The sequence below is a fragment of the Lipotes vexillifer genome, unplaced genomic scaffold, assembly GCF_000442215.2.
Source record: "Lipotes vexillifer unplaced genomic scaffold, Lipotes_vexillifer_v1.1 scaffold603, whole genome shotgun sequence".
In the NCBI taxonomy this organism is placed as follows: Eukaryota; Metazoa; Chordata; class Mammalia; order Artiodactyla; family Lipotidae; genus Lipotes; species Lipotes vexillifer.
In genome coordinates this window covers 336156-354343 of record NW_006770698.1, presented here as the reverse complement: position 1 = coordinate 354343, position 18188 = coordinate 336156, and the positions used below count along the sequence as shown (strand labels likewise).

At 36.5% G+C, this 18188-nt stretch overlaps 1 protein-coding gene across 1 annotated transcript in view; it reads right to left on the bottom strand.

The window, feature by feature from the left end:
• Positions 1-1618: 1618 nt before the first annotated feature.
• The window catches only part of DECR1 (2,4-dienoyl-CoA reductase 1), a 57334-nt gene continuing 40764 nt past the window's right edge, over positions 1619-18188 (bottom strand). Inside the window, exons 6-10 of the mRNA XM_007446316.1 lie at positions 15485-15584; positions 11104-11176; positions 2843-2989; positions 2324-2386; positions 1619-2221 (exon numbers count right to left, since the gene is read on the bottom strand). Coding sequence (XP_007446378.1) covers positions 2162-2221; positions 2324-2386; positions 2843-2989; positions 11104-11176; positions 15485-15584 — 443 coding nt within the window. The 3' untranslated portion in view covers positions 1619-2161. The remainder of the gene's footprint in view (positions 2222-2323; positions 2387-2842; positions 2990-11103; positions 11177-15484; positions 15585-18188) is intronic.

Sequence of the window (18188 nt, the reverse complement as noted above, 5' to 3'; positions counted from 1 at the left end):
TTTTTGCAGTACGCGGGCCTCTCACTGTTGTGGCCTCTCCCGTTGCGGAGCACAGGCTCCGGATGCGCAGGCTCAGCGGCCATGGCTCACGGGCCCAGCCGCTCCGCGGCATGTGGGATCCTCCCGGACCGGGGTGCGAACCCGTGTCCCCTGCATCGGCAGGCGGACTCGCAACCACCGCGCCACCAGGGAAGCCCTTACATGGTGTTTTTAATTGTTTCATCTCACTTAATCCTCATAACAACCCTGTGAAGCAGATATTATAATCCTGAATTTTATCATGAAGAAAATAAGAAGTGATGAAACTTACAAAAGGTAATTTATATAACTACCGGCACTTTTTTTTCCTACACCACAAGAAGTATTGATAATTTAAAAATAAAGAAGAAAGATGAAGATAGAAGAGAGGAAAACTATGGTTAGTGTTAAAGGTAAAATGGAGACTGGGTATGGTACCCCAGTGAAAGGCAAAATTATTGGAAATGTCAAGGCCACTCATTCTAAACCATTTATGTACACAATTTAATGTAACTTATGCACAAAATTAACTAATTTTAATTACAGTTGTCAATGTCATGTTATGTAATGTTAATTACAATGTCAATGTAATAAGGGTTTGCATATCAGGCTTACAGCATATAAATTCAAACAGGAAAACTAGATTCCTTTGCAGATCTATTCAGAGGAGGTAAGATAGAAGCTGGTCCCCTCTCTTGGTAATTCAGGCAATTGGGAAAGTCAGTCTAGTGAGCATGTAACGAATGATTCCTATGAAAGCAAAATACTTTTTTTTAATATAAACTCAAAATTATAGCTATATACACTTGAGACTGTGGCTTTCTTATTATTTGATTCTTAGGATGACAAATTAGTCAAACCAAAAATGGAATGAAATGAAATTATACATAAAAATATTTTGGGCTTCCCTGGTGGCGTAGTGGTTGGGAGTCCGCCTGCTGATGCAGGGGACACAGGTTAGTGCCCCGGTCTGGGAAGATCCCACATGCCGTGGAGCGGCTGGGCCCGTGAGCCATGGCCACTGAGCCTGCGCGTCCGGAGCCTGTGCTCTGCAACGGGGGAGGCCACAACAGTGAGAGGCCCGTGTACCGCAAAAAAAAAATATATATATATTTTATGAGCTTTGTTCATCTTCTCTACATGAGAATATATACTTTTATTTTTGTTAGCATTTCCTATTCCAGTACACTTTATTTTTTTATAAAAACAATTTATTTTTAAAAAGTTTTTTTCTATTCTTTTTCAAAGTCTTTTCCCATTTAGGTTATTACAGAATATTGAGCAGAGCTTCCTGTGCTATACAGAAGGTCCCTGCTGGCTATCTATCCTAAATATCACAATGTGTACATGTTAATCTGAAACTCCCAGTCTATCCCTCCCCCCCACCCCGGTAACCATAAATTCATAGAGAATATATACTTTAAAAGCTGAGATGAAATGCTATCTCCTAGGTGTCACTTTCTCTAAACTCTGGAGACAGATTGAATTACTTCCCCTTCCACACTTTAACACTGCTGGAATATTTATCACAATGAATCACAAATAATTATTTACAGGTCTATCTATCCTGCTAGATAATGAGTTTTAAGAGGGCAAAGGCTGTAGATTATTCATGTTTTATTCTCAGTACCAAATAAAATGTCTGGCTACAAAACAGGTCCTGTCAAGAACTTACTTGAATTAATACTGAGCTATCTAAAGAAGACAATTCATAAGTCCAATGAAAAGGAAATACACTGAAAAGACAGAGTCCATTAGATTTACTGTAAATCCTCTACTTTCTTTTAGGCACCATCACCAAAGACATAGTTTTAATATATAATTCAAATACTACTTTCAACATTAAGTTTCTCCTGATTTTTCCAGGTTACAAATATCTGTTCCTTTCTCTGCACTTCCAGTCTTGTTTCACCTCTATCAAAAGCTTTCACTCACTTTCCTTTTTATTTTTAAAAAATTCTTTAAAGGGACAACAGCCCATCTTATTTATCTTTTAATATACAAGATCTACCTACCATTGGCCTAGCACATAATACACGCTAAATGTTTGCTAAGTAACAATTTATTAGACTTGAAAATATTCAAAAGATTATAGACAGTTTGTATAATTTCCATTATAACCAAGATGAAGGCCAGAGTAGTCTTAGGAGCCTTTTGTCTTCCTGATGAGTCCTTCTATTGTGTCCCACTGCTCCCTGGTAACCTACCACAAAAAGAAAAAGTCAATTTAATGAGGTTCTTGTGTGTTTTTAAAGCTTAGTATCCTCACTGCCAATATTATATTTTACTCACAAAATGGAATTACCTTCCTCAGACTGTTGAATTCCCCTGAAATAAGTACTTCCTCACCACCATCAAATCTAATTACCTGAAAAATAATAATAAAAGCTGTGAAACTAACTTCTTTTAAAAAGTTTCTGAACCATTAGCCATTTCTCCCTCCTAACTGGACAGAGTATCTCCTTGGCACTTTCAGTCAAAGCCTAAATTTTAAGGACAAAACTGATGATTAAACCTAAATTGATTTACTCTCTTTAAAATCCTCTCTCCAACATTTCTACAATTACAAATTATACCCAATCTTAAAGTTCATCTTAGAGGCATGTCTACCAGAGTGATTTGCATTTAATAAAATTAATTTATCAATGAATCAACTCCATAAGCTAAACAATATTAATATTTCTATATTATAAATAATATACTAAATACAGCTAATTAATACTTTAAAACATGTTTACATTCAAAATCGTCAGAATTGGTTCTACAATCCACCTCCCCACGCCAAATCCACCTCCCAAAAAAGTTGAGAGACAACAATGCTTACAGCTCCATTAATCCAAGAAGCATAATCACTACAAAGGAAAGCAGCAAGATTTGCAAGTTCTTCCACAGTTCCTAGCCGACCACAGGGAATTCTGTCAATCATTTCTTTCTCAAAAGCTCCAGTTGGGTCAAGACGGCTAAAGGCACCCTTAGGAATTAAGAAAATAATTAGGTTGCTTTTGTTTTTTTTAATACAACCTCTTTCCTATTTAAGAAACAAATTTGCAGTAAATGGAATGTTACTATGGCAACCTGTTCATACCTTAGTACTTGCAAGCAACAGAGAGTTTTGCCAAATTCTTCCATATTCATTTTACCCAATATTGACCTTTAAAAAACCACTAGAAAGGACAGAAGGAAAAAGGAAAACCAGATTGGAGGGACTCCATGATTCTTCTCCAAGGTATTTCTAAATGGGCTTAGGAGAATAGTATGCTTCATTTCCAGAATGTTTCTGCAGTGATTCAGCCATGTGGAGGACAGGCTCTTAGTGCTCCAGCCAGGAGTCAGGGCTGTGCCACTGAGGTGGGAGAGCCACATTCAGGACACTGGTACAAAAGACACCTCCTAGCTCCATGTAATATCAAACGGCGAAAATCTCCCAGAGATCTCCATCTCAATGCCAAGACCCAGCTCCACTCAATGACCGACAAGCTACAGTGCTGGACACCCTATGCCAAACAACTAGCAAGACAGTAACAGAGCCCCATCCATTAGCAAAGAGGCTGCCAAAAATCATAATAAGGCCACAGACACCCCAAAACACACCACCAGACGTGGACCTGCCCACCAGAAAGACAAGATCCAGCCTCATCCACAAAAACACAGGCACTAGTCCCATCCACCAGGAAGGCTACACAACTCACTGAACCAACCATAGCCACTGAGGACAGACACCAAAAACAATGGAAACTACGAACCTGCAGCCTGTGAAAAGGAGACCCCAAACTCAGTAAGTTAAGCAAAATGAGAAGACAGAGAAACACACAGCAGATGAAGGAGCAAGGCAAAAACCTACCAGACCTAACAAATGAAGAGGAAATAGGCAGTCTACCTGAAAAAGAATTCAGAACAATGACAGTAAAGATGATCCAAAATCTTGGAAATAGAATGGAGAAAATACAAGAAACGTTTAACAAGGACCTAGAAGAATTAAAGAGCAAACAGAGATGAACAACACAATAAATGAAATTAAAAATTCTCTAGAAGGGATCAATAGCAGAATAAATGAGGCAGAAGAACACTTAAGTGCCCTGGAAGATAAAATAGTGGAAATAACTACTGCAGAGCAGAATAAAGAAAAAAGAATGAAAAGAATAGAGGACAGTCTCAGAAAACTCTGGGAAAATATTAAACACATCAACATTCGAATTATACGGGACCCAGAAAAAGAAGAGAAAAAGAAAGGGACTGAGAAAATATTTGAAGAGATTATAGTTGAAAACTTCCCTAATATGGGAAAGGAAATAGTTAATCAAGTCCAGGAAGCACAGTGAGTCCCATACAGGATAAATCCAAGGAGAAACACACCAAGACACATATTAGTCAAACTGTCAAAAATTAAATTCAAAGAACAAATAAAAGCAGCAAGGGAAAAGCAACAACTAACACACAAGGGAATCCCCATAAGGTTAACAGCTGATCTTTCAGCAGAAACTCTGCAAGCCAGAAGGTAGTGGCCCGACATATCTCAAGTGATGAAATGGAAAAACCTACAACCAAGATTACTCTACCCAGCAAGGACCTCATTCAGATTTGAATGAGAAATTAAACGCTTTACAGACAAGCAAAAGCTAAGAGAGTTCAGCACCACCAAACCAGGTTTACAACAAATGCAAAAGGAACTTCTCTAGGCAGGAAACACAAGAGAAGGAAAAAAACCTACAGTAATAAACCAAAAACAATTAAGAAAATGGTAATGGGATCATATATATCAATAATTACCCTAAATGTAAATGGATTAAATGCTCCAACCAAAAGACATAGACTGGCTGAATGGGTAAAAAAACAAGACCCGTATATATGCTGTCTGCAAGAGACCCACTTCAGAACTAGGGACACATACAGACTGAAAATCAGAGGATGGTAAAAGATATTCCATGCAAATGGAAATCAAAAGAAAGCTGGAGTAGCAATTACCATATCAGACAAAATAGACATTAAAACAAAGACTATTAAGGAGACAAAGAAGGACACTACATAATGATCAAGGGATCAATCCAAGAAGAAGATATAACAATTAAAAATATTTATACACCCAACATAGGAGCACCTGAATACATAAGGCAAATACTAACAGCCATAAAACGGGAAATTGACAGTAACACAATTATAGTAGGGGACTTTAACACCCCACTTTCACCAATGGACAGATCATCCAAAATGAAAATAAATAAGGAAACACAAGCTTTAAATGATACATTAAACAAGATGGACTTAATTGATATTTACAGGAAATTCCATCCAAAAACAACAATACAAATTCTTCTCAAGGGCTCATGGAACATTCTCCAGGATAGATCATATATTGGGTCACAAATCAAGCCTTGGTAAATTTAAGAAAATTGAAATCATATCAAGTATCTTTTCCGACCACAACGCTATAATACTAGATATCAATTACACGAAAAAATCTGTAAGAAATACAAACAAGTGGAGGCTAAACAACACACTACTTAATAACCAAGAGATCACTGAAGAAATCAAAGAGGATATCAAAAACTACCTAGAAACAAATGACAATGAAAACACAACGACCCAAAACCTATGGGATGTAGCAAAAGCAGTTCTAAGATGGAAGTTTATAGCTATACAAGCCTACCTTAAGAAACAAGAAACATCTCAAATAAACAACCTAGCCTTACCTAAAGCAATTAGAGAAAGAAGAACAAAAACACCCCAAAGTTAGCAGAAGGAAAGAAATCGTAAAGATCAGATCAGAAATAAATGAAAAAGAAATGAAGGAAACAATAGCAAAGGTCAATAAAACTAAAAGCTGGTTCTTTGAGAAGATAAACAAAATTGATAAACCATTAGCCAGACTTATCAAGAAAAAAAGGGAGAAGACTCAAATCGATAGAATTACAAATGAAAAAGGAGAAGTAACAATTGACACTGCAGAAATACAAAGGATCATGAGAGATTACTGCAAACCACTCTATGCCAATAAAATGGACAACCTGGAAGAAATGGACAAATTCTTAGAAATGCACAACCTTCTGAGACTGAACCAGGAAGAAACAGAAAATATGAAAAGGCCAACACAAGCACTGAAATTGAAACTGTGATTAAAAATCTTCCAACAAACAAAAGCCCAGGATGGCTTCACAGGCGAATTCTATCAAACATTTAGAGAAGAGCTAACACCTATCCTTCTCAAACTCTTCCAAAATATAGCAGATGGAGGAACACTCCCAAACTCATTCTACAAGGCCACCATCACTCTGATACCAAAACCAGACAAAGATGTCACAAAGAAAACTAGAGGCCAATATCACTGATGAACATAGATGCAAAAATCAACAAAATACTAGCAAACAGAATCCAACAGCACATTAAAGGATCATAAATTATGATTAAGTGGAGTTTATCCCAGGAATGCAAGAATTCTTCAATATACGCAAATCAATCAACGTGATACACCATGATATTAACACGGTGTATTAACAAACTGATATTAACACGGTATATTAACAAACTGATATTAACAACATGATATTAACAAACTGAAGGAGAAAAACGATATGGTCACCTCAATAGACGCAGAGAAAGCTTTCGGCATAATTCAACACCATTTTATGATAAAAACCCTCCATAAAGGAGGTGTAGAGGGGACTTTCCTCAACATTAAATAAAGGCCAGATATGACAAACCCACAGCCAACATCATCCTCAATGGTGAGAAACTGAAACCATTTCCACTAAGATCAGGAAGAAGACAAGGTTGCCCACCCTCACCACTATTATTCAACATAGTTTTGGAAGTTTTAGCCACAGCAATCAGAAAAGAAAAAGAAATAAAAGGAATACAAATTGGAAAAGAAGTAAAGCTGTCACTGTTTGCAGATGACATGATACTATACATACAGAATCCTAAAGATGCTACCAGAAAACTCCTAGAGCTAATCAATGAATTGGTAAAGTAGCAGGATACAAAATTAATGCACAGAAATCTCTTGCATTTCTATACACTAATGATGAAAAATCTGAAAGTGAAATTAAGATAACACTCCCATTTACCATTGCAACAAAGAAATAAAATATCTAGGAATAAACCTACCTAAGGAGACAAAAGACCTGCATGCAGAAAATTATAAGACACTGATGAAAGAAATTAAAGATGATACACATAGATGGAGAGATATACCATGGTCTTGCATTGGAAGAATCAACAATGTGAAAATGGTTCTACTACCCAAAGCAATCTACAGATTCAATGCAATCCCTATCAAACTACCACTGGCATTTTTCACAGAACTAGAACAAAAAATTTCACAATTTGCATGGAAACACAAAAGACCCCGAACAGCCAAAGCAATCTTGAGAAATAAAAACGGAGCTGGAGGAATCAGGTTCCCTGATTTCAGACTATACTACAAAGCTACAGTAATCAAGACAGCATGGTACTGGCACAAAAACAGAACGGAACAGGATAGAAAGCCCAGAGATAAACACCATACACAAAAATAAACTCTAAATGGATTAAAGACCTAAATGTAAGGCCAGACACCATCAAATTTAGAGGAAAACATAGGCAGAACACTCTATGACATAAATCACAGCAAGATCCTTTTTGACCCACCTCCTAGAGAAATGGAAATAAAAACAGAAATAAACAAATGGCACGTAAGGAAACTTAAAAGCTTTTGCACAGCAAGGAAACCATAAACAAGACCAAAAGACAACCCTCAGAATGGGAGAAAATATTTGCAAACGAAGCAACTGACAAATGATTAATCTCCAAAACATACAAGCGACTCATGCAGCTCAATATCAAAAAAACAAACAACCCAATCCAAAAAATGGGCAGAAGACCTAAATAGACATTTCTCCAAAGAAGATATGCAGATTGCCAACAAACACAAGAAAGAATGCTCAACATCATTAATCATTAGAGAAATGCCAATCAAAACTACAATGAGATATCATCTCACACCAGTCAGAATGGCCATTATCAAAAATTCTACAAACAGGGCTTCCCTGGTGGTGCAGTGGTTGAGAATCTGCCTGCTAATGCTGGGGACACGGGTTCGAGCCCTGGTCTGGGAGGATCCGACCTGCTGCGGAGTAACTAGGCCTGTGAGCCAGAACTACTGAGCCTGCGCATCTGGAGCCTGTGCTCCACAACAAGAGAGGCCGTTATATTGAGAGGCTCGTGCACCGCGATGAAGAGTGGCCCCCTCTTGCCACAACTAAAGAAAGCCCTCACGCAGAAATGAAGACCCAACACAGGAAAAATAAATTAATTAATTAATAAAGTCCTACCCCCAACATCTTAAAAAAAAATGGGAAGCATCTTTAAACTCTCCTTAAAAAAAAAAAAATCTATAAACAATAAATGCTGGAGAGGGTGTGGAGAAAAGGGAACACTCTTGTACTGTTGGTGGGAATGTAAATTGAAACAGCCACTATGGAGAACAGTATGGAGGTTCCTTAAAAAACTAAAAATAGAACTACCATATGACCCAGCAATCCCACTACTGGGCATATACCCTGAAAAAACCATAATTCAAAAAGAGTCATGTAGCAAAATGTTCATTGCAGCTCTATTTACAATAGGCAGGACATGGAAGCAACCTAAGTGTCCATCAACAGATTAATGGATAAAGATGTGGCACATATATACAATGGAATACTACTCAGCCATAAAAAGGAACGAAACTGAGTTATTAGTAGTGAGGTGGATGGACCTAGAGTTTGTCATACAGAGTGAAGTAAGTCATAAAGAGAAAAACAAATACCTCATGCTAACACATATATGGAATCAAAAAAAAAAAATGGTCTGAAGAACCTAGGGGCAAGACAGGAATAAAGATGCAGACCTACTAGAGAATGGACTTGAGGATACAGGGAGGGGGACGGGTAAGCTGGGACAAAGTGAGAGAGTGGCATGGACATACATACACTACCAAATGTAAAATAGATAGCTAGTGAGAAGCAGCCTCACAGCACAGGGAGATCAGCTCGGTGCTTTGTGACCACCTAGAGGGGTGGGATAGGGAGGGTGGGAGGGAGGGAGATGCAAGAGAGAAGAGATATGGGGACATATGTATAACTGATTCATTTTGTTATAAAGCAGAAACTGACACACCATTGTAAAGCAATTATACTCTAATATAAAGATGTTAAAAAAAAACACTAGAAAATATAACTTCTACCTTAGTTTCTTCATATGTAAAATGAGGATGGCTGTCTTAGCTATCTCACAAAATTGTTGTCTGAGAAATGAGAAAATGCATATGAAAGTACTCTGAAATATGTACAAATTTAGTGTGGTGGAGGTAGGGCTGCTACTGTCATTTGATTTAATAAACACAGGAAAATGATTCAAGTAGGAAATATTTAAGAGGAAATTCCTTTGCTTCTCCTTACTTCTCAAAATAATAGGAAAGGAAGAAAACAAGTATGTAGGAATATTAAATTCAAGTAGATTCCAGAAAGAGAAAAACCGTAACTAAATTTGCCAAACAATTTCTGCCTTCTGTTAGTGATAAAAAGGAGGAGATCCTAACACACCATTGTATTGCAATTATACCGCAATTAAAAAAAAAAAAAAGGAGCAGACCAAGATAAAGTATGCATGCGTGCTGATTAATAAAAATAATTGGCTTTTTCTCTACCAGTGCCTGTAAGTCTAGGTAACAACTCTCTTCAATAACACAGACATGAGACATAGCAAGCACACACAGGCTCCTTGTGAGCACTTCAGCTCTCCCTAGGCAAGTATAAAGCATCAAAGACAAAGGGTAGACAAAGGTCCCAATCCTGGTTCTATCAGTGCTTCCTAGAGAGTTTCTATACTTCAATTTTCTTTAATCTCTTTAAAACTATATGCATGTTATTTGCATAAAACTTACACCTATATTGCTAGACTAAAAGTTGATGGCAAGCATCTGTCACAAATGTTTTTGTATCTTTCTTATTAGCACCTTTGCATACAGAAGGCACTCAGTAAATACATGTTAAATATATAATAAAATGCAGATGATCTTTCCTAGATACTGAGGTCCTAGAAAGAAGTTTCTATGACTATATATAAGATAGTGCTTAGCACAATGCTATTCTGAATCATGTGTTTTAATATGTGCCTTTGAATTATTTTTCCATTAATTTTATTATTTTTTTATTACATAAGTGCCAAACAAATAAGATATTCAGTCAAGTTTCACTCTCTCAGGTAGTTGTTCTTTCCATTTTCCACCCTTCAAACTGCTAAATAAATTAATACAACCATCTCCATGTTAATATTTAATACCCCAGAACCATCTACAAGCCATATACTCCTCTGCATTATTTTCAGTTTATACAACAGAAACAACTTAGCAAATTTCACCTGGGCCTTCAAAGAAACATCCCAGTTGGGATTATAAATTCTTGCTTTACACGGAAACAAAAAGAAGTATGAGAGTGAAGTCATTTGGGGTAATGTGAGAGAACAGAGAACCTGTGATCCTTTCAAGCAACATCTGTAACAGCATTAGTGATAATTATGAGTTGCAATATCTGATTTCAGGTGAAAATGCATGCCATCAGAAGGATTTTTAATCAGAGAGACATGGGAATTAGATGATGTGCATAACAGTGTTTGAAAGTGAAAAGGCACAGACATGTGTCAAAGAAAATGTTGCCTATAACAAGACCAAGCTTATATGATAAATTTCTAAAGCATCTCTTAAATTTAAAATATAGTTACATTTCCATATTAAAAAGGGATGTCAAAGAACCTTTAAAATATAGTAAAAATTAAGAAATATAACACAATAACAGATCATTAAAGCAAATCAGACAAAATGCCAAAACTGATGGCATAAAAGATCCCAGAAAGATTACGACACTGAAATAGACCTTATCAAGGAGTTGTATAGCTGCTGTATTCTTGTCCACCTCCTTATTTCTTATGTTGGATAATGGCAAAACCCTCTTCCCTTCCACCAGGGCTCCAAACTAAAGTATCTCTGGAAAATCCTGCACACATCAGAATATATCTATCTATGTTTCACTCCTTAATCACTTAAAATGTGATCACAAGCAAACCAAAACTTACTTTGGTTTTTATAGGTCCCGGTTGAATCACGTTGAATCTCATTCCATATTTACCCCATTCAGCTGCAAGAGACCTAAAAATTAAACAACAGAGATTCTAAAATATTATACCATATATTAAAAATACTAATAACCAAGACTTCATGCTTATTAAATGCCAGAGACTATAACTCCAATAGGTATGTACTATTATTATTCCCCCTGTTACAGACAAGGGAACTGAGGCACAGAGAAGTTAAATCATTTGCTCTGGGTCATATGGCTAGTGAGTCAACCTGTAGCAGTCTAGCTCTAGAGTTTGTACCCTTAGTCACACTCTGCTGTACTATCTACCATTTACATTTTAGTGTCCTTAAGCACTATGCTAGATGACCTACTATTCACATTTTGAACAAAGTCCAATATCAATACACATTTTTAAAAAGGGTATCATTATTTAGCATAAAGAAGGAAGAGATTCATGTCTCTCCCCCACATTTTCTGGAGTTCAGTCCTGCACTTATAAAGTTCAATGTAACTTTACTCATAGTACATTAGATTACAATGTTTGCAACATTACAAGTGCCTTAATTGAGTAAGAGATGGATTACATAGATTTAAAATATTAACCATATCATGTCTAACTAGGCTTTAATACAATTGTTGAACTGAGCTAAAAAGGAAATAAGAATCTAAAAGAATCTTGCTAAATGCCCTGAAGCAAAATAGAACACTAATAGCAAACATGAAACCTTGAAGAAGCAACCTGTTTTAAAACCCTACTTGGGACTTCCCTGGTGGTGCAGTGGTTAAGAATCTGCCTGCCAATGCAGGGGACATGGGTTTGAGCTCTGCTCCGGGAAGATCCCACATGCCATGGAGCAACTAAGCCCATGCGCCACAACTACTGAGCCTGAGCTCTAGACCCCGAGAGCCACAACTACTGAGCCTGAGTGCCACAACTACTGAAGCCCGTGCGCCTAGAGCCCATGCTCCGCAACAAGAGAAGCCACTGCAATAAGAAGCCCATACACCGCAACAAAGAGTAGCCCCCACTCGCTGCAACAAGAGAAAGCCCATGTGCAGCAATGAAGACCCAATGCAGCCAAAAATAAATTTTAAAAAAGAAGTTTACTTGATAGATATGTCTAACTTTTATTACCTAAACTTATTTTAGAAATTTATATTCATATGTATATTTGTGTGCATATATACTTAATCTACTTAAAGAAATGATTTAACGTAACTTAAGAAATACATGTAATGCAAATGAAGAAGATAAAATTACTTGAAAAGAAAACAAACAAAACAAGGATAAGGAAATATAAAGAAGTCAAGAATGAAACTTATAACTAAATGTATTGTGATATTTCACCTGCCTATAATTATAATAGGCAGGTGAAAAACTTGTATCTACTCCTTCCATGATGCTATGCAAAAGGTAAGCCTAATCAGTTACACAGTTCACACTGCCCATAACGAAAAAAGCAAGCTAATCTCTCAGGAAAAACACAATTGTTTCTGACAAAAAAATTTAATAAAACATTTCTTCCAAGAAAACGTATAAAAGGAAAATTGTGTAGTATAGTAATGTCCTTAAGACACTGTATCCTTGCAATAGATACAAAGGGATAAGTTTTGTATAATTATAAGATATCCATTAACATAAGCTCTATGTAATTATAAGATACTCACTAAGATAAGCATTAACATTAACAATGCTTTATAAAGCAGTGTGCTCCAAGTACAGTCTGTTAATCTGATTAATCCACTGGTACATTTTAGAGAAATGGGCTGCATCTCTTCCAAGCAAATCATACATTAAAAACTGCTTTTCTGAGTGATACCTTTGACAGAGGCCCAGACCATACCTACCCTAGGTATGTACTTGTAGTGCACCTACTAGATTGCTAGGGAAGTAGTAGCTGTGTGTCTTAACAGAATTACTGAGCTGAGCAGAGTTTACAGTGTTCTGTGAAAAACTGGGCAAGCTATTAAGGAAACTGGCTTAAGAGGAAAAGCCATGCTATCTCTATTCATAGGTGCAACAGATATATTTGTTATAGTGCTAGCTCTTTTAACCTAGTTTATATTCTCAAGATCTATTGTAACATGAGGAATCCACCTCACTGGCTCACTCTGCATGTTAAGATGCTAAGTACAATATACTCAATAATGTTAACCATTATTGTTTTTCAATCAACAGGTGTTTATTGTGAGCTTACTATATGCCAATACCCTCAAACAAAGAAAGGCAGCCCTGCTTTCAGGAGATAGTCCCTCTCTCAAGAGAGGTCACTTTAGTTGTATAATGAACTAGATACTACTATCCTGGAAACTGTGTAATGTGTGCCAAGGCTACGTAAAGGAAGAAGTACCTATGCCTTCCAGAAGTACATGGAAGGCTTCCCTCAGGAGGTGATAATTGAGCTGACACTTGAAGAAGGATTAGGAGTTTTTTGTGGGAGTAAGGGGGAAAGAAGAGGATGGGAGATATTAGAAGGTAGGCTGGAAAAAAGAAGACAGCCCAGGCATATGGGCCAGTGTGAGTAAAGGACAAAGGCATAAACAACATGCAGTATTCAGGGACCTACAAGACCTTATCTGGTATGATTGTGTACTATAAAATATGAAAGAGGGCTTATGGGAACACGGGCTGGGGAGAAAGGTACACATTTATTGAGCATCTGCTATGTGCAATTCACTATGCAGTAATACCAAAAAAGCAGCACAGAATCATAGTCCTTAAAAGACATGAAATTGAAACCTCTAACAAGAGTCAAAGATCTCGACAAAACAAATATTGTACAAATCGTGCCAAAATAGTCAAGTTCAAATCCCTTATTTCCAATACCATTTGACCTTAAAAAAAAAACCCAAAAATGGTAATTATCTCTATTCAAACTAAACTGCTGAGTAAAGTATGACTTCTTTGTATCTCAAACAAATGTGTATTACTGGTTTAAATGTTAAAAAGAACCTTGAGACTACTCGAAAAAGAGAACAATTATGTAGTTCTACAAGCACTGAGCACCAGCTAGGTACCCGATCTTGCTGAGCAATGAGTACACAAAGATGAATAAGATATGCTTTCTTCTCTCACAGAACACACATTCTAGTGGGGAAGTCATATAGCTTTAATGATATGTTAAAAATAGTCTACAGTGCCCTTCTCTGTGCCCCTTCATTTTAGAATCTACAACACTGGATGGCATTTATTGTGTTAGTCTTCTCACTAGATTGGAATAAACAAAGTTTTAAGGGTGCAAAGAGTAGAGAATGGTTAATTCTCTTCTAGAGAAATGAAAGTAAATGTCCCAGAGGAGGTGATACAAGCGCCCTGAAGGGAGGCAAAATATCACAGCAAATTCCAACAACAGCATAACCCAGGCAGAGAGATATGAAAATGCGTGGTGTGTTTAAGAAAATATAGAGCACAGGAATGATGGTAATTAAAAGCACAGGAATAATGGTAAAAGAATGCAAGTTCAGGTGAGAATGAGGACTGTTCTATTTCCATCACTATCATATCCCTGTATCCCATGTACACAAAAGATACACAATAAATACTTATCAAATAAGTCAATGAATAAAGAAAGGCCAGGGACAAGTCTGTTTAGAATACCATATTGAGTTTTGGCTTTTATTCCAAAGAGTAATAGAAAAATGATATAAGGTTTTTAGCTAGGCATTATAATAAGCAGATATACATTTGTAGAAAGATGAGTCTGGTGGGAATGAGAATAAAAAATAAAGAGAAAAGAAACTGGTAGCAGAGAAACATATTATGGGGTTATCACAGTAAGCAAGACAAGCAATGATAAGACTTTACATTACAACTAAGACAGCAGAAGAGGCCAATGGGGAACAGATTCAAAAAGCAATCACATGCTGTTGAGAAAAGGCCAAAAGAGCTGACAAGTGGTCACTGTCTATATTAGTTCTATTAATTGTGTATAGTAGGTACAATAAAAAGATGAAGGTATGTTTAAGAGAGGTCAGAGGGGGCACTAGTAAAGATACACGGATACACTAGTCTATGAGTTCCTATAAGCCTTTTTCTCATACTTTATAATACACAGTCATACTGGATAAGTAATTAAAATTAAATAAAATTTAGTTTCTCAGTCACAGCAGCCAGAATGCAAGGGTTCAATGGCCACATATAGCTATTGGATACTGCAGATTTACAGAACAGTTCGATCATTGCAGAAAATTCTATTGGACAGTGCTGCTGTAGACAAACAGGACCTATTCATGAAACAGAATGTATCCTGGTGAATCCAAATTAGTCTTTGTTTTATTTTTCTCTGGAAAGAGACTAGAAAGCAGGAATTTAGCTACACATGCTACCAAAGCACATTATTTACCTTCAGTGACAGGATTAACACAGTAGTACTCACTTGTTCATGGCCTCCACTCCTGCTTTGGCAGAAGCACTTGGTACTACAAAACCTGACCCAGTCTCAGCATAGATGGTTGTAATAGCAAGAAACGATGCTCCTGACATTTTAAAATGATACAGTAATTAACAATACAGCTAAATCAATTCACATCAGGAAAACATTATTTATAATAATGGGATCTAATTCAAGAGGGTATAACAAAAACAAGAAATTTTCAAAACTTCACTAAGCCTAAATTAATGAAAGAGTAATCTAATAAAATTGCTACATCTTTGCTAGTAATCTTGCTGCCATTCAGGATGGTCCAGTCTGTGCTTAATTAAAATTCTATAGCAGGTGAGTTAATACCAAGGCTCAAATCTCAAAGGTATGGCCCTATTATACCCTGCATAATCAGCTGGACAGGATTTCCATTAACCCATTTATAAGAATAAATCGGAACAAAAACTAAATTAGCAGGGACTTCTGCCTCCAGCATCATGGATTTGTCCTCCTCCTGTAAACACAAAGAAACTGTATCAAATATATGATACCACTAATTTCAGATACTGTTTAGCAGGCAGGGAAAGATGGTAATTCCTGAGAGAAGGAAAACAAATGAAATGAGCCCTAAGATCAGATTTTGCCTAAAGATACTGTACATATACTATAGTATGTACTATATACTACATATATATACATACTATATATTCTATAACACATACTCTATATTATACTACATACATATGTCATATAGACTGTGGCATAAGGAGTAGGAAAATAGCCAAATAAGGCATTACCACTGAGTTGAGGAGACAGATCAGATTTTAGAGAGACTGAGGAAGCTGCAATTTGTGAGGAGAGTTCCCCCAAAGAGAAAAGTATGTAAAGATAGAGCCCCATAAATCTGCATAGTGTATCCTTGAGTCTCTGGCCAAACATTAAGCTGTACATGTTTAGGGTAAGATTCCATAAGGCCAGGCAAAGAACAACTGCCTGGGAACCATAAGCTGAACAATTCCCAGAGTACACATAGGGCTGGGAGACAAGTGAGTCTGAGCAGCTTTGTTGAATATCTAGCGCTTTCAGTGGAAAGTTAAGCAGGGCTGTGCATTAATAGGAGGGTTAAATTAGCCCAAAAGTAAAGTCTACTCTAGACTCACCCAAATAAAGCTTAAAAATGAACACTGAACTGATTAAGCTGGTCCACAAGTTTTTAATTCAAAGGGAAATTAAAATGCATACACATATGTGGACACCACACACACACAAACACACACACACACAACAACAACAACAACAACAACAACATAAAATTCACAGCATGCAACCAAAAATTACTACACATAAAAAGACACAGAAACAACCAGGAGAGAAATCAGATAATAGAAAGACTCTCAGAAATGACACAGAAGATAGAATCAGCAGATGAAGACCTTTCAAATGATATTGTACACTGGACAGCTAAATGTAAAAGAATAAGATTAGGACATTTCCTCACACCATATACAAAAATAAACTCAAAATGAATTAAAGATCTAAAAAGACCTAAAACCATAAAATTCCTAGGAGAGAATATAGGCAGAACACACTTTGACATAAACCACAGCAATATTTTTTTGGATGTGTCTCCTAAGACAAAAGAATAAAAGCAAAAATTAACAAATGGGAACTAATTAAACTTAAAAGCTTTCACACAATGAAGAAAACCATGGATGAAATGTAAAAACCTACTGAATGGGAGAAAATACTGGCAAATAAGATGGCCAATAAGGGGTTAATATCCAAAATATGTAAACAACTCATACAACTCAATATCAAAAAAACAAACAGTCCAATTAAAAAATGGGCAAAGACATATTTCCAAAGAAGATATACAGATGGCCAGCAGACACAAGAAAAAATGCTCAACAATGCTAATCATCAGAGACATATAAATCAAAACCACATGAGATATCACTTCACACATGTCAGAATGGCTATCACCAAAAAGTTTACAAATAACAAGTGTTGGTGAGGATGTGCAGAAAAGGGAACCCTAGTACACTGTTGATGGGATTCTAAATTGAGGCACCCACTATGGAAAACAGTATGGAGAGTCCTCAAAAACCTAAAAATAGAACTACCATATGATCCAGAAATTCCATTGCTGGGTATGTATCTAAAGAAAAAGAATATATTCAAAAAGATACATGCACCACAATGTTCATAGCAGCATTACTTACAATGGCCAAGATATGGAAGCAATCTAAGTGCCCATCAACAGCTGAATGGATAAAGAAAATGTGGTATATATATACAAAATGGAATATTACTCAGCCATAAAAAAGAATGAAATGTTGACACCTGCAACACATGCATGGACCTAAAGAGTATTATGCTTAAGGAAATAAGTCAAAGGAAAACATATGCTATGTTATCACTTATACGTGGAATCTAAAAAATAAAATGAATGTATATAAAAAAACAGAAACAGACTCACGGATATAGAGAACAAACTAGTGGTTACCACTGAGGAGAGGAAAGGGGGAAGGGGTGAGATGGGGTATCAGACTAAGAGACACAAACTACTATGTATAAAATAAGCAACAAGGATATATTGTACAGCACAGGAAAATACAGCCAGTAATCAACACTGCCTGGGACATAGTGGGTTCTCAGTAAATTGACTGCATGAAAGTTTAAAATAATAATATTTAGCTCCTGAAAAATCAGTGATTTT